The sequence below is a fragment of the Solanum stenotomum genome, chromosome 2 (assembly GCF_019186545.1).
Source record: "Solanum stenotomum isolate F172 chromosome 2, ASM1918654v1, whole genome shotgun sequence".
Classification (NCBI taxonomy): Eukaryota; Viridiplantae; Streptophyta; class Magnoliopsida; order Solanales; family Solanaceae; genus Solanum; species Solanum stenotomum.
In genome coordinates, this window is record NC_064283.1 from 5,017,317 (window position 1) to 5,035,614 (window position 18,298).

At 32.4% G+C, this 18,298-nt stretch overlaps 2 protein-coding genes across 2 annotated transcripts; one reads left to right on the forward strand and one right to left on the reverse strand.

Moving 5' to 3' along the window:
* LOC125855312 (protein SOB FIVE-LIKE 5-like) lies at window positions 1–1,703 on the forward strand. Its single transcript, XM_049535027.1, has 4 exons — window positions 1–487; window positions 582–650; window positions 904–979; window positions 1,320–1,703. The coding sequence occupies exons 1-4, from the start codon at window positions 98–100 to the stop codon at window positions 1,346–1,348; spliced, it is 564 nt and encodes a 187-aa protein (XP_049390984.1). The 5' UTR covers window positions 1–97; the 3' UTR covers window positions 1,349–1,703.
* Window positions 1,704–9,393: 7,690 nt separating this feature from the next.
* Window positions 9,394–17,535, reverse strand: LOC125856790 (WD repeat-containing protein PCN-like). Its single transcript, XM_049536414.1, has 11 exons — window positions 17,263–17,535; window positions 17,038–17,178; window positions 16,331–16,637; window positions 16,184–16,247; window positions 15,935–16,048; window positions 15,649–15,811; window positions 14,083–14,236; window positions 13,369–13,934; window positions 12,368–12,549; window positions 11,948–12,208; window positions 9,394–9,908 (listed from the first exon to the last, which is right to left on the reverse strand). The coding sequence occupies exons 1-11, from the start codon at window positions 17,422–17,424 to the stop codon at window positions 9,596–9,598; spliced, it is 2,427 nt and encodes an 808-aa protein (XP_049392371.1). The 5' UTR covers window positions 17,425–17,535; the 3' UTR covers window positions 9,394–9,595.
* Window positions 17,536–18,298: the final 763 nt, after the last annotated feature.

The following is an 18,298-nucleotide window of genomic DNA, read 5'->3' on the forward strand; positions in this document are numbered from 1 at the left end:
TTTTTTTTAAAAAAAAAAAACCCTTTATTTTTCTTCCTCTGTTTTTTCAAGAAACACCAAAAAAATACATTTTTTTTTCAAAAAATAAATTTCAAGAATGAATATTTCAGGTTCTGAATGTAGCAGTGGTTGTGAATCTGGATGGACAATGTATTTAGATCAATTTTCAGCAGATCAATACAATAACAGAAGAGATATTAGCCATAATAATAATAATCCATATGGGATTAATTATAAAACAGAGTATGTTAGTAATGAAGATCAAGAAGAAGATGAAGATATGTCTATGGTTTCTGATGCTTCTTCTGGTCCACCACATTTTCATGAAGATTATTGTTTTGATGAAAATGGATATATTTTCTATCCATCTGCTTCTCAAAACACTAAAAAAACTAAAGAAAAGAGGAAAATTAATGAACAAAAAGTGAAAAAACAGAGTCTTTATCTTGATGACACTGCTAGTTCTCCTTTCTCTAATTTCCCTAAGGTAACTTGGTCAATATAACAACATTTTTCTCATCTTATATTATATTTTTATTTTTTTTGACATTTACCCTTTTTTGTATATATATTTTTTTCAGGATGAAAGATGTTATAATGATAGAACTTCCATGGAGATGGTAACTGGCTTCTCTGAAACACATTCAAAGGTTATTTCTTCTTATATCATTTTCATTCTTTCCGAAACAGTCTCTTTACCTTCATTTAGATCTCACAGTAATTTATGAGATTACAGTGAATATATTGTTATATCATTTTTATTCTATCAGAGACATAAGGCTGTGTACATAATACACTTGTCAGATCTCACAGTAATTTGTGAGATTAGACTGAGTATATTATTTACTCATTGTTATTGTTATATAATTTTTACTAACAATGAGAATGTGTTATTCTATTCAGGGTAAATCTGTTTTGGGAAAGCATTTTGGATTCTTGAAAACATCTGTGAGTGGAAGAACTTCATCAGAAAAATCTAGTAAGTAAAAAGGTCCTAGTTTGTTCTTGATACTACAACAATAATAAATACGTCTCAATCTCGAGCAAGTTATAACTTAGAATGGATTATACAAATTCTCTCGATCCATACTTCATGTCGCTCTATTTAAGTTCGTCTCAATTCAATAGCATTACCAAATTTTACCCAAAATTTCTTTGCATATTTTTTACTAGCTAGACTAAAAATAAATGTTGTAACATGACTTAAACTTAATCTCAACTAATGTACATATTTATCTTCTATTATGTCTAATTATTTTCAGTAGATATTTTTTTTTTTTTGAAAATTTGATTAATTTTTGGTATTGTGTTTTTATCAGGTGGATTGAAGGGAAGAAAGAGGCAATAAGAATTGGCAAAAAAGTATATTTTTTCTGTGTCTGCAAGCTGCAGTTGAAGAGAGTAAAAGATTTGATGTTTGAGGGGTGAATAGGGGGCATGAAAAAAATGGAAAAAAAAAACTTTAGATTTCTGAGGATCTTGTTTTTATCCTCTCTTTTTTTTTTATTTTTTTTTTAATCTTCTTCCTAGTTATTTTTCCTGTCTATGTAGTGGGAAACAACAGAAAAACATAAATGTCAAAAAAAAAAAAACTTTATTTTATTATCTCTTTCCCACACCAAACAGAAGTCAGGAGAAAAAATAATTAATATTTAGTCCATAATATTTATTTCTTTACAGTTTTATTTACTACATTATCTCATTATTTTATTCTTCAACAAATACTTTTAACAGATCTGTATAAATTTAAAAAAAAATGGAAATTATATATTATTATTTTATTGTTGTAACTGTGAGAATTGCCAGCCTAGCTGAGGGAATTTGATGAACTGATTGAGTAAGTTCAAAATTGATAATGTAATATACTCAAAACCAGAACAAGACATTGTGAATAATGAAATATTAATCCCTTTCAAGTTTCATTTTCTACCAAAAATGAACAACCCCACCTAGTTTTATGACAGCTGTCTACTAAAAATATGATCCATGTATAATTTTGGAGGTGCAATTATTGGTTTTTGTACCAATAAGGGCTCGTTTGATAGCTGATTTGGAGGTGAGTTACGCAGATATTAAATCATTTATCAGTAAAATATACCATTTTTGGCGGTTGGTTAGAGGTTATATGTCATTTATATAAAAATTAATATTGTGTTTAATCTGCAATTTTGGAATTCATATAACTAATATATGTATAAATTATGAAGAAAGTTGTATATTATTTTATGTAGGATAGAAGGTTAAATAACTAATACATATATAAATACAAGGCAATCATGCGTAAGATGCTACAAAAATTCCCTCATAATTAATCTTCGGATTACTATTACATGCATAACTCTAACCAACTATCAAACGACCCCAAGAATTATGACGAGATGGTAATTAGTATTCCTTCATCTTTAATATGAGATTTTGGATTCGAACCCAATTGGATACGGGATCGCCTTTGTTACCAAGCGTAGAACTTTTCTATGTGAATTTTTCAATTTAGTTATACTTCAATGGGAATACCGAAGAGGTGATAAATGATGAAAATATTATTGGTTTTTGTATTAATTTTACTTCTTTTCCTTTTTTTACCTCACCAAAATCTTTTAATATTGTAGGTCTTATGATTTTTAAAGAATTTGCCACCCAGATCTTGGAGCATGACATAGATTTCAAGAAAAAGACAAGAGCTCCAGCTATGTGTCCTAATGCTGACAATTTCCCTTCTTGGTACACTAATAATTTTCACAAAAATTGAAATTATTGAAAATGGTTATGTGGATTTGTTGCTCAAATTAGAATGAATTAATTGGTAAGGTTAATTATTTCTTCTATACCTAGCTAGCTTTTCCCAATAATTATTGATCTTATTGTTGAAGGGTTTGATATTCTCCATGTGTTACATCTTAATCCAACAAAAATGTACTTGTTACACAATTGCCACATGTTGATACACAAATTAAAACAAAAAATATTAAATGAGAAATACCAGATGTCACCTTTCATATGTAGGTAGATATTCTTGCAGGTTCCATGTGATTGGAAGGTGCCCTTTGTCTATGCTTATTTAATGTGTGGCTTAGGGTTTTCTAAAACATTATGTTAATTAAAACCCTAATTAATGCATGCTTCATTTACTATCTTATCTGATTTTCAAAATTTACTGGTTTGACAAATTCAAATATTCATGTATATATAATCGATACATTCAAAGGAAAAACGCTCATCAACAAGAGTTAGTCTCAAAGCTCGAAAATTATATTCATCCATCCTACCACACCTCCAATGAGTGATTCATCCTAATATATACTTAAATATTACCTCAAACAACTCCCAAAATTAAGTCATGATAGATTATAGAAGGTTGTTAGTTTTTTATTCATGAGTAGTTGAGTATATATCCCAAAAAAGAGGCATTTACCAAATTTGAATTCTTTGGTCATTTATTCATTTAATGAATATTACAAGAATTTAACTTATATGTATTAAAATATTGTGAAATTAGTAACATGCTATAACAAATTAAATTACTCTATAACTAATCTAACACTATTTACATTCCTTATAACTATCATCTCTTGTCAAATTGGATTGAATTATAGTCGAAATATACCACAATGCCAATAAAGGGTAGTTAGAGTTATATACAATAACATATTCAGTGAAGTATGAAAATGATAGAATGTACACAGATTTTATCTTTATTTTTATGAGATAAAAAGGTTGTTTCTGATATATTTTACCATAAAAGAAATTTTTTCGAAGCAAAATTATGAGAAAAATGATTAGAATTACGTCGAAAAACCATTGATAAGATTTTATATATTATCTTTTCATGTATAATGAACATACAAATTAGCAATAATTGTGGAGAAGTTGCATGGTTGCATATAGTTATGTAAGATGAGAAGTAGCTGTCAACTTGATTTCAATGGAAACTTGTGGTGCATATTATTCTTTATTTATAACAAAATTTTGTTGTTTTCTTTATTAACTTGGTTTTAAGTCAAAAGCTTCCTCAGATGCTGACACAAATGTTTGTACATATTATGTTAAAAAAAATAGTAGTAATAATAATAATATGAAGGGGAAAAAAGCAAAGAGTTACGACTTGTTACGTTATTGCTTACACAATTATATATTATTATTTTATTTTAAAAAGTAGTCCATAATTCATGCGCACACGTGCACGTATAAGTGTTTAAACTTTTTTTTAAAAGGATAAATACAAAGTTTTGATGAATATTTAAAGAGGGAAAAAAACACCAATCTTCACCAATCTCCAATTATTTATTTAATATAATAATTAATAGTATGACTTGGTAAATGAACATGTGAAAAGGGAAGAAACATAGTAGCTACTAGGACAATAAAAATGTCAAAACAGCCTAAACTATGTGCCTTCTATCGATATTATTAAAGTATTTTTTTCTTATGCCGGATCATTTAAATTTGTGTCGAGTAAGATTTGTTAAAGGATGAATCGTTTTTATTATGATTTTTAAAATATATTTATAGGGTTCGAATTTGACTTTTGATTAAACATGAGATAATTATTTATTTTGATTTTACCATCATCTTGAGTGAAACTAGAGGTGACAAATAAACGAATTGAACTGAATTTGAGTACGTCAAGATGAGTTAAGTTAATAAATAAATGGATCAAGATGAGCTGAAACAGACTAAAATGTGGGTCAAAATTTAACTGTACTAGTTCTTACTAAGTTTTAATAACTTTATTTTTTAAAAATATTTTTTAGTACCTAATACAATATATTTTTTCTTTATTGTATACTATAACATATCAAATTTAATTGTCTAAAATTAAGTGAATTAGGCTGAAATATATATGTTGATTAATATATAGACGGTTCGATAATTAACTCAAACTTAAACTAATCCTAGGTTAATTTTGTCAACTTAGTGGAAGATAAGTAAGAAAAAGGTCAATTAAGAAAAATATTTTTATAGTCCCAATTAGTAAAAATTGAACACGATACTTCAATCCGCACTTTAGGGCGGATTTTGGGATTCCATGGTAGGAATCTTGCCAACTTGGTTGCCTTAATAATAATAATAATAATAATAATAATGAAGTTAAAAAAACAAACTTAACTTCTTAAGTCTTAAAAAGGGTTAAAGTTTAAAGTTTATCTATTAACAAAAAAAAAGGAAGAACACGTGTACCAAAAAAGAGAAACTATTTACAAGGGCTATCACCTTACGAAAATAATATATATTCTGATGACATAAAGGAGATACATGCAGTGTTTCAGTGAAAAGACTGTTCAATTATTATTTGATAACATTAGAGTATATAGATATCATCAAAGTATATATATATTTCGATGGTATCAAGGATGAAGAAGTTGTGATTCGATGAATAAAACCAGGGGGAGTCAGGTAAATAGTTTAGGTCATGGGTCCAATCAGAATAAATATATTAGATTGGGTCCAATTTGAGTAAATATTTTGCATAATTGGTTCAATTTGTATAGTTTTTCTACCCAACTATTTATTTTGCCATTTTTTCATAGATTTAACTTATATACATTTACTACCACACACAAATATTATCACATTTTAATTGAATTTCCAAATGGAAACAAAATTCCTCATTTCATGGATCTTGAAATCAAATAGAACTGCCCCACACTCCTCCACAGAGATATAGGTGATTCAAAATGGATTAAAGTCCAAGAATGTTTTTAAGTATACCTTAAACATGAGTTTCTTAATAATCAATGTTTAGAATGTTTAACATCAACTCATAAGAAAATGAGAGGACATGAGTAGCTAGGGGGGTGGGGGTGGTGTGGGTTGTATTAAATTATGTTGTCAACTTGCACAGTGTTTGGAGCAATGAAAGAAGAACACCAGGTTAATAATATGGTTGGTCCTAAATTTACAAGTGAAAGTGACAAATTGGACCCCATTCATGTGCTATTGATTGTTATAATAAACCTCTTTGTCTCCCACTTTTTATTTTTGGAATGTTTACGTAAATAGTTGGACAGATTTACTATTTACTTGTTTAGTTGATATATATAAATTATATATTGATCATACATATCATATTTGTATTATATATGAATCATACATTCGTCAGCTATTTTTTAGTTTAATCATTGGATTTGACGACTTCAAAGTTAAATCTTATTCTTTTTTCCTTAGTAATTGAAAAAAATCTCAGCTTTTCCCACATCTTTTCATTACAATGTTTTCCAATATATTCATCATTATTTAACTGTTACGAAATGTTTTTCCTTTTTCTCTTACCATTTTGGAATTGTCCTACTCTTAGCACGATAAAAGTGTTCGATTATAGGCTATAGCATGATTTTGATGTTTCAATGACTTAATTAATATGAATGACTTATAGAACTATTGGTTTTTCTAAGTCTTTTTCAAATGTTATCGTTCAAGTTTGTGAAATATTTTACAAGAAAATAAAAATAAATGAGTCTAGAGAATTCAAAGAAATTTTTTTCAATTAAAAAAAAAAAGAGTTTACAAAACTATAGAACAAACTTGCATATATAACATCTGGAATGAGAGACAATTATAGGCAGACACAGATACATGGAACCACAAAATCTTCTAAAAGTAATACCCAAAACTAAGGCTGTTTATGTGACAAGACAACTTAAAATATAGTATCCTCAACATTAACTAGAAAATGACCAATATTATAATTAGGATAGATAATCCAATCTTTGTACACGACAATATATTCAGTGAAATCTCACTAAATAAAGTTTGGAGAGGATAGAGCATACGTAGACTTTATCACTATCTCGTGGAGGTAAAAATGTTGTTTTCAAAAGACCATTGACTCAAGTACAAGAAAAAGAAAGCATAGCAGTTAACAAGAAAAACAGTACAAAGTCTACGAAAAATAACAACAACATCAGCAAAATTATATGGTAATCGAAATACAATAAACAATATATGGCCTCAAGAGCTACAACGATACAACTAATACTATGCACCAACTTTCGTAAGATAAAAGAACATTCTACCCCTACTACTCTTATATGTGACTTCTACTTCATAATTTTTATATGAAATATACAATATATTTTTTCTATAAAAGAGTCTGGATTCAGTTGAAACCCCTTCGATAACTCCATTCCCTCTCAGCCAAAATATTTTCAGCAAAGATTTACATTAATGTTGATAAGGGTCAAAGTAGCATGTGCACAAGGGAACAAGCAATCACATCAATATAATGCTTACGATAGTAGCAAAGCAATTTGGGCATTCAAAAATAAATAAAAATCACACCCTAACAAAGTGATTATGTACCTAACAAAGATTGAAGTTTGAGATTTTTAATTAAAAATAAATGAGTACTTATTATTTCATTATAATCCTGATTGGTCGAACTCTTCTTAATATGCACACTCAATGCACAAATTTAAAAGAGTGTCCTGCAATAACTAATAATCTATTTAGCCAAGTTTTTGGGAGGTCAAAAGTGTTTCTTTTTAAAAGTTGTTTATACTTAAAAAGTGAGGTGATTTGTCAAATTTTTGGGAGAAAATAAGTGTTTATGTAAATAAGAAAAGTTATTTTCCATAGCTAAAAAAATAATTTTTCCCTTCAAGTACTTTTTTCAAAATGATTTATCCCCATGAGACATTCTGGGCGAATTCATTTAGTCGGTCTCCAATATAGGTACTGGACATCAGGTTAGAAATAAAAATAAATAAACTTTTTTGAAAACATTTTTAAAGAAAAATATGCTTAGAATTACTTTTAAAAAGTTTGGTCAAACACAAATTGTTGCTAAAAAAAATATTTTAAAAATTTATTACTCAAAATACAAACAATTTCTTCCTAAAACCACTTTTCAAAATAAACTAATTTAAAATTTTGGCAAAACATTCTATACATTCTCTAAATTCATTGACTTGAAAGCAAAAACCGTCTAAATCTTAAACTAATGGAATAGACATAGAGCACTTATAATACAAAAAATAAAAAATCATTATTCATGATCAAAAGATAAGGAGAATTTAGTAAATTTTTGTCGGCTTATTAGAAAATCTAATCCAAAACTAGATTTTCCTAATACGCAGATCGAGCTCAGTAAATTTTGCTCAGATCCTACATTGATATAATTAGCAAATCCACTTTATATACATATAGTATAAATATAATGATAAACTCAATAACTAAAACGAGCTATAAATTCAATGTTAAGTTGAGAATAAATTCATAAACTTTAAATTCCGAGTCTGGTTGTACCCAAGCTGCCTCATGATAACTTGATCATTAATTGGGATTTCAATAATTGGACAAAGACAGTATATAGTTGGATTGGTCTTTCATAGTCATAGTGGCTAAAATATAAAAATTGCATCAGTTGAATTAGACACTTCAAATCAGTGAATGACCAAACAATATATAATTTCTTATCTTTGGCCCCTCTAACAGCCTAATATATGTAACTGACAAGTTTGTATGAGAAAGAAATGCTAAATGAGGAGGGGAATGAGCAATGAGCTAACCTTTCTTGTCAGCCTTTCTAAACCTATTGAATTTGCATGTACTCACTTTAGGGGTAGGGGTAGGGGTAGGGGTAGGGGGGGTGTTAGGTAGAAAGGAAAATGTTTTTTCAGAAAAATAAATGTTTTTTTGTGTGTTTGGTACGTAAGTAAAAATAAACAAATATTTTAAAATATGTATGTCATCTAGATAAATATTATGGTAGGTGTGGGTATGGATGAGTGCAAATAATGCAATGGTGTACACAAAAATTTTACGCAAGATTTTTCCTCAGTGGTGTCACCTTTTAACCGTCGTAAAAATAGGGTGTGTTGGAGGATGGTGATCAATGACACGATCAATATAAAATGTCATTTGTGGGACTTATTTTCCTTATTTTCACCAAGAAAGTCATTTTCAAAAAAGCTTTATTTTACTAAAAAATATTTTCAAATTTTTTTTGAACATGAAACAATGTGAAGGAAAAATATTTTCATCCATACCAATCACACCCTTGATCCTTTCATCTTTTGATTATTTTTTAAAAAAATTATATATATTAAAGCTTCGAATAAATTATATTGAGTTCATATAAAGTCACATGCAACATTCTAAATACGCCCTTACACCCATATTTAATTGATCAAAATATTTTTAAAAATGAAAGAAAATAACTTTTCTATTAAAAAAAGGAAAAATAAACTTCAACTTATTGTCTTCTCCCAAACTTCCACTTTGCCCACATCCCATCCCTTGAAGTACTTCTACATTACGAATAAATGTTCTTGGTGCAATATTTTCTTTACATGCATTCCAAACACCATAAAATAAGTAAAAGAAAACTTATTCTTTATCAATCTGGCGTTATGATAAAGAACAGGTAGATTGTATCCATTTAACTCTCGTATATAAAAATAATAAATGTATATTGAACTTCAAAATTGATTTCACAGGTTAACTGGGCTATCAAAAGAATACATTACACAACATGCTTTCATCACCACTTCCCCTAAGTGACAACAAAGAAAAACCTAACACTGCAGATGGACTTGAATCACCCCGCTAAATTTCCCTAGTAAAATGAAACAAAAACTACCTGGCACGAAATAAGTTATGTCCCGAAAATATGTCTGTGAACAGGTGTAGTATCAAAACCTTTAACCACTTGAATCCAAGGTTTGTCTATGATTAAGGTAGACGTTTTTGAAAGATGTCCAACAAATAAGACAGGGTCTCTGAAGGCATGAAGCTCAAAATTCTTTCTACCATTTAGTTTCGTCTCCAAGTCACCCTTTAACTTACGCTTCAAACTTCCATTCACAAGAGTACCATATAGCTTCTTTGAAGCTAAATCTTGACCATTGGCTAAGTCAGACTCATCATCACCATCCACTGGCTTCCCAAAGTCAATCAAGCACATTGCCCTATTGGTTAGATTATTAGCAGATATCATTATTATAGTGATCGGATACAAAATAGAACATTTAACACTTTATTTCCTTGTTATTTGACGTGACATAAAACATTACATCTCACCTAAGACCAAAAGGAACAGAGCTATTGATATGTTTTCATTTGTCAGAGCAAAATACAAGTGTTGTAGCATGCAGCATAATACTGAGAAACATAGAGCCACTAATAATCTTTTTATTATTATTATCAGTAAATAAGAGATTATTAATAGAATGGAAAAGGGTCAAAATTGCCCCTAAACTATGTGAAAGAGACCACTTATACCCTCCGTTACATTTTAGGATAAAAAAATGCCCCCGTTGTTATCCTAAGGGACCACAATTACCCTTAAGACTTAAGGGAAGTGATGTGGCAAGCCACATGACACTAACTTTGCCACCTAGGCTTGCCAACTAGGATACCCACTAAAATTTTTGACCCAATTAGTAATTCAACCCTAACTCATTTTTGTTGGACCCAACCCACTAAAATTAAGAGGGAAACATCATTTTTTCACCTCATTCTGTTTTACTATAATTCACCACATACGAGGATTTTTTCAAGACTTTTACGAGCTTAAGCTTACTTGCACCAGGATTGCGTGCCACCATAAATTTAAAAACTATGCTCTGGCACCATTCCATGCTTAGAAAGCTTGAGCTTGTGTTTTATATGGCTTTCCACAAATTTTGAGAAGCTCCACTTATGTGGTGATTATACCCCACAACCACAAGCCGACTACATCAAAAGTTTCTACGTTTTCAGCTTGTTGCCTAGTGGATTAGCACTACGACAAATATAGGAGGGTGATTGATAAAATGTGAATACAAGATTTTAAACATATAGGGGCATATTAATGTTGCATCCACTTGTCTCTTACAATGATGAATTTCAATGATTTTGGTTGTAATGTATAACACCAGAGAACCATGAAGTTCAATTTTCAAGCTTATGTATCTTTTCTAGTCCATTGTGTCATTATATTTTAAAGCTAGCGTTCCTAAGGTAAGAGATGTAAGGTAGACAATTAAAATTCTCTTGTATCAGTTAAGAATCAAAGTATTAAAAATCTCTTGCTTCCCCTGCTTATTTACAACTTGAAAATTGAACTTCATAAGCTTAATAGTAAAATGGAATGAGGTGAAAAAAAGATGATGCTTCCCTCTTAATTTTAGTGGGTTGGGTCCAACAAAAATGAGTTAGGGTTGAATTATTAATTGGGACAAATTTTTTAGTGGGTATCCTAGTTGGCAAGCCTGTGGCAAAATTAGTGTCATGTGGCTTGCCACATCACTTCTGTTAAGTCTTAAGGGTAACTGTGGTCTCTTAGGATAACAGTGGGGACATTTTTGATCCTAAAATGTAACGGAGGGTATAAGTGGTCTATTTCACATAGTTCAGGGGAATTTTTGACCCTTTTCCATTAATAGAATAAAGCCAGAGACCAAGATGGTGATTGGCTGGCACAAAACTGAGTCCCCTGCGCAAAATAAAAGGGGATAATAATATAGAGCCACTATTAATTGCTGGTGAAACAGAGCCATATACAGTTGTTGATTACTATGTTTTCCGGGTCATTCAATAAGCTTCTAAGATAAACTTGAACAAGTAATTAAAGGTCACATGGTCATGTCAGTATACTTCCCAAAATAGAGCTAGAAAGGAAAGAAAAAGCTCATCATTATAAATGCTTTCGGAATACTCAGAAACCAGGTAGCTGCCAAATGAACCATGTCATGCAAGGTAAAAGATTGCGTCTCAACTCTGAGTATTTTTAGTTTTAGCCTAAAAGAAAAGAGTCTAATCCACCTTTCGGCTTACTTTTCTCTCAAAGAAGTGTTAACTCCATAATGAGACCCTCTATAGGTTACTAAGTGACTTTGATTTTCATTATGACCAAAGTGACTTTGATTTTTAAAAAGCAAGTAATAATCAACAAATAAAAATAGTGACCACAATTATAAATACAAAAGATAAATGATCAGATCTGTCAAAAAAAAGTAAAACCAACCTTGAACTATAGGCAATGACAGATGAAGAAGCGGAAGACGGTGGGAATGAAATCCCAATCACTTCTCCGGGAAATTCTTGATATCTTCTCGGCAGTGCAAATGTATTATGATTCGACCATTCCCCTAACTGCTTAGCTTCAACATCTAAGGCATATACCTGGTTCGAAGAAGTTGATACTATAAGCACATTGCTATTTTGAGGACTAAAACCACCAGCTGTAACTGAATGACCACCCAATCTTGATATAAACCAATGTTGCCTGCTCCATGACAAAATTCATTCAGACCCAAAAGAAACGAGAATACAAAATGATCGCTCAAAGGATAAGTAAATGATTTCTTAGATAGTTGAGGTGTCCCAAGGAAATGGAAAAGACATCTTAAAACAATAGCAAAAACGATAAGAAGCATCTTAATACCTCTGTGTCTCTAAATTAAATATATACACATCTCCAAAGCAGTTTATAGTAGCTAGCCATTGCCCGTCGATGCTGATGAACATTCTAGTTATGGGAGGTTCAGCAGGTAATAGTTCTTCAACATGCTCTTCACGACGAGGTGTGAAAACATGAACTAGTTCTGAGCTTCCTACTTCCACCACCTAGAGACAAAGCTAAAACTTCAGAAAATGGCTCAGATTAAATTCATAGCCTAAATAAAAATAGTGAGTTTAATGTTTCAGATTTATCCGTAGCTTAAATATCAAACAGTTCTTGCAAGCAATGGTCATAAGATTCCCTCCCAAAGATGTCGGTCTTCAGAACTGCTGACTATGACCCCTACCCACCAACCACACCCACCCTACCCTCCCTTATCCTCACATCTCACACTTGCTCCCCTTTCTTCTGTCTATTTGCCCACTCTCTCAGCCTCTTTCCAGTGCCTATCAACAGGCTATCACTGCCATACCATCAACCTCCACTTCCTGCTTCTAGATCTCCTCCCTTCATCATCTCCTATGATGCAGTTTGGTGGTAGGATTGCACCACCAGGGAGAACCATGACAAGTTAGATGGTCAGAGTTCAGGAAGGCAGGATTCAACAGCAGCAAAGGTGGTTAGTTCTATAGTCATGTGCCTTAACCATGAGAACCTTACTTCCTACAACTTTTGTTTATTGATCCCTACTGTCCTAAAACTTTTGTTTATCGATCCCTACTGTCCTAAAACTTTTGTTTATCGATACCTACTGTCCTAAAACTTTTGTTTATCAATCCCTACTGTCCTAAAACTTTTGTTTATCGATCCCTAATGTCCTAAAACTTACTACTATGAATTTCCTAGTAAAGCCAAAAAGAAGATGGCAAGCTAACTCCCTGCAACTTAGGAGTGCGGTAAGACTCAAAATGTCCATTTACTTCTATTTACAAGTACAGTAGAAAATAAAAGAGAGAAGAAGGTAAACTGGACAAGGTACTGACATAAACCCTTCTGTCACACCCTGCTATCATCAACCGAGAAGAATCAGCACTGAAAACCATTGAATGGGCAAATGGCAGATCCAAAGGAAGATGGCTTTTGTTGACTGCCCATGGACTCTTACTGGAAGCAATTCTCTTAAGCTCAAAAAGGCAGCATTTTACATGATCAGAAAAAGCAAAAAGGGCACCAGAAGGAGAAATTGCACTACATGTTATTTTCCTTGGAGCTTTACACTTAACTCGGGCAACCAGATCTGTCTTGGCAGCTCCACCAGACACAGCTCGAACTAACAAAACATCAATCCAGTAGGAAGCTTGGATTAAGAGTAATGCAGCCTGATTAAATATTGTATTTACTGCAAGTTGTATATGCGGCCTCTGCGGTACAGGACAAATATCATGTGGAGAAAACTTGGTAAACTCCCTCGCAGAGTATGCAAAAAGTTTAGTGTCATCACCACCTGACATAAGCATCGGCACGCCTAAATGTGCCCATTTATGGTAACTGGAATCAAGGTGCTTCGACCTAGATCGAGGTATCTTTAAGTCCCGTTCAACTATGGTATCTGAAAGGAAAATGAAGACGATTAACAATAGAACAGAACAACAAAACCCAAACAGACTGTACGAAGACAACTCTGCGAGAATTAAAAATTCAGTTAGAAAAAGGGGCAAAGGATCAATTTTATTATCAGAGGATACAAATGAACTAACCTTTGTGACTGATGGGCACAGCAATAGTCAAGGCCCTCACATCATGTGTGTGGGCCCTCACATGACTAACATAAACCCATTTTTTCATGACACTGGAGGTTACATTTCCTTCGTTAGCCCCAGCAAAATCCACAGAGAGCTTATAAAGTACAACCTAAAAATCAGTAGCATATTGTCAGCAGCTATGGCAGAGCATGTTTGCCTGTCATCTCTGAACAGTTATAAACTACTTCCTCTGTTCACTTTTACTTGTCCCTATCCTAATAGATTTTTACTTTTACTCGTCACTTTTAACATATCAAGAAAAGAAAATTAGTTTTCCATGTTTTACCCTTAGCATTAATTACTTATTCCCCAAATCACTTGCCCACACCTAATACTAAACATTAATTAATAGAGGTAGTGTGGTAAAATAACCATGTTAATCATTATTTTCTTAATGCCGTGCCAATTCCAAATGTGACAAGTAAAAGTAAATGGAGGGAGAGTACAATATTCCTCAGTAAAATATTTAGTTGAAAAGATTATACACTGGAAAAAAAGGTAACTACAGATTACTGCATAATTATTGAAGCATGGTTATACCAGTGTTTCAAAAGGCATTCCTCGGCAAGCCTCAAGGTGGAGCGTAGTACAAAACGCACAGGGGAGATCTGTGGGGAGTGAAAGTATCATAAGGCATAAGCCCCATCAATCTGAGCATACGCTTAGGCGTTGGGTGAGTTTTTCTTTTGGGGCGTAAGCCCAAAAAATCTCTCCTAATTAAAATTGTTGAAAGTAGGTAGGATGGTATTGTCTTGTTGTCAATATTAGTAGTCATAGTATTACTCTTGTAGTTTCTTGTTCTTTGATTTATGTTGTTTCGTGTAGTTTGATTATAGTATTATTTTGTTGTAGTATTATTCTGCTAATATATGTTGATTTGGTTACTGTTTCTTGTTTCTTGTTTCTTGTACCTCCCTCCTTTTCATAGATTGTTTTTGTCTAGAGTCATGGCAATATAGGAAATAGCTTCTCTACCTCTGAGGTAAGAGGTGTGGTCCGCGTACACCCTCCCCAGATCCCACTTTGTGAAACTACATTTGGTATGTTGTGTAGGGAGAAGAGATTTTGAGTATTTTTATTTTTTTTGGGACAAAAAACTTAAGCCTGAAAACATTCTTTGAAGCTCTTACATATGTGAAATTAACAAGATAAAACCAACAAAATATCACCAAACATACTTCAAATAAGAATATTTGGTTGAAGGTGAATCTTTTTGTCGAAAAAATGCAAGTTAACAAAAGCTGCAAATGTATGCTCCGATGGAGGGTGGGGTCACTTTTTCCATACAAAGCACACACCAGTAAACAGTACCGGCAGTGATTGTTTCAAAACAACCCAGTCATTTTCCAGAACAAACACCAACCCAAGAATCTCGGACTATCTATTTTGACCATCCAATGGGCTAAAATAAAAAGACACACTGCACCATTATCTTAGTTTCAACTTTTAAAATAGCAGAGGGACAAACCCCTACAACTCCAACCGAAAGTTTTCTTTTTCTAGGGGTTGACATTTATATACCTGACCATCAGAGCCAGCAGAAAAAACCCTAGTATGGCTGGGAGATGCTGCTAAAGCATTTACGTCGCCTTTATGATTGGAAAGTGCATTCACTAGAGTCCCATGTTGGGTATCCCAGAACTGAACACTCCCGGTACTATCAGCACTGACGAGGGTACCACATCTGGAAACAATATGAAATTAAGGAAAAATTGGAACATCATACAGAGCATTCTTAAAAAAGGGGAGAAATGAACTTCTTTTCTTCACATATATTTAATGCAAGCATTTCCAATTTAATTTTCACCTCAATGCAAGTAGCGACCATATGCATAATTCAGATCCACTACCCAGCCCTCCAAGACCAACTGATATCCTGTAGATTTCATGAGTGACTTCAGCATCCCAGCATCTTATAACCCTGCAAAGAAACAACTTCCATCAGAAATTCACCGTGGACATAATATAAAAAAGTAATTTCATGCCTCAACTTCTCTGTCTTTTTTGAGTTTTCATTAGAAATCAACTGGTAGGCTATATCAAAAATGAAACATACCCATCACTACTCCCAGAAAATATCCTATTTGCATCAGAACTCCAAGTGACACTCAATGTACGTCCTGCAAAAAAAATAAAAATACAAATCTATAATACCAAGTGACATTCATATATGTGCTGTGACTCTTAAGGGTAGCTGTCTCACCCTTGACACTTGGAGATGATCTTTTGAAAGTTAAATTTTTATCATCATCGACTATATAGATTCTTACACGGCCATCATCACAAGCAAATGCTATTCGGCTATTATCACTAGCATGATCCTCGTGAAGCTCTACAGAGTCATCACCATCTTCGCTTTCACTGCTGTCACTATCACTGCTCTCACTATTTCTATGATTAACATGACCATTCTCAAAATGCTTGGGAGACTGCTTTTGATTCAGCTGTGAATTACTGCATGGCTCCACAGCCATCTGCCATATTGCAACATCAATAGAATCTAGCGCAATCTGCAAACAACCATAGCAACAATAACATTACTTGATTCACATCAAACAAAGCATAAAGTGATTAAATAACGACAAACAGCACAACAAAATGCAAAAAATGTCTGTCTTTCACGGTAGTCAACTTTCACTAGGCCTTCATTTCTATGTTAAAAGGTACATTCTTTTCATCCTACCTCCTACACCGGAGCTAATAATCAATTCCGCCCCATTCCCTTACAATGGTCTCTAAGATTTCTGGTAAGCATTGCAATTGCAACTCTATCCAAGCATAAGCTACTTACTGGTAATAAAAATAGCTTAGAATAGTAGGAAATCTCCAGAGTACAGCAATAAACAGCTCAACATTTGCAATGCCATTCAACAAAAACAATTAAAAGCAAAGATTTTTTTTTTCACACACCTGTCTCAAATCAAAAAGGTCCCATTCAGAAACTGATCCATCAATACTGGAAGAAAACAACCGTCCAGCAGGCGAACCACCGGAGCCCGACCGACACCAAACCAGCGAAGAAACCCTAGAATTTGGATTCCCGTGTATTGTCTAACCACAAAAACAAATCCAAAACTTCAATTGCCATAATAACCCGAAGATACATACAAATATAAGCAAAATACAAGTACGTACAAGCTGACAGTGCCAGCCGACTGATCCAGGAGAAACAAGCCAAATCTCAAGAGAACCGTCCTCACGTGCGGCGGCGACTTGAGAATCGTCGGCGCTGGTAGCTAAGGCTACCACCGGTGATGGCTTCCACTCAACTGAACTGCTCCGATGAACTTCGAGCATCTCCGGAGCTAAAGATTACAGCTTTTTGTGAAGAGTTTTTTCGACTGATTGGTGAAGGGGCAGTGAAGAAGATGAGAAGTGAAAGGGGAAAAGAGAAGACAATAGGTCATCAGCACAAGCTAGGTTTTTTCCGAGGGTTTAAGCGCCAACGGATCGGTCGGGTATCATACCGGATCCTCTTGGAAGAAACGGGTCAGTCAACTCCGTACGAGTACTAGTATAATTAGGCATGAAGTACATAAATAAAAAATTAATTTTGTGATTTTAAACTAAAAATATTTATTATATATGCAATATTTTTCATCCCTGTCTAGTATTTACTTTAGTTCATATTAGGTGAATTGTTGATTTTTCTTATTGTTCAAAATAAATGAACTATTCAACATATTAGAAAGTTATTGAGATTTTTTTTTCACATTTATCTTTCGTTCAGTAGATTTTTTACTGCTTTACATTTTCTAGGAGATTAATTTGAATTAATAAAAAAGGTAATTGTGAAAAGTAGCCTTTAATTTAAAATTTATGTCCTTAATATTTTCCTTAATGATCTAAACTCCCGACAATTCATTTAAATATGAACTAGAGGATGTATTGACTTGATGCATTATATAAGGAACAATTAATAAAATGATATTTTTATTAATTCACGTTTTAATATAATAAATTTAATGCTTTAAAAATGACCATATACAGAATTAATAATAAGGATAATTTATCTAATGAATTGAGATATCTTATCGATGAAAAAATATTATGAGTAAGTTGATGTTATCCAATGGAATAATGTTGGAGTTTTTATTTATTATTAAATATAAGGACTAACATTAATTTAATGATTTGAATCACTTTATGTATCACTGTTACTTGACAATAG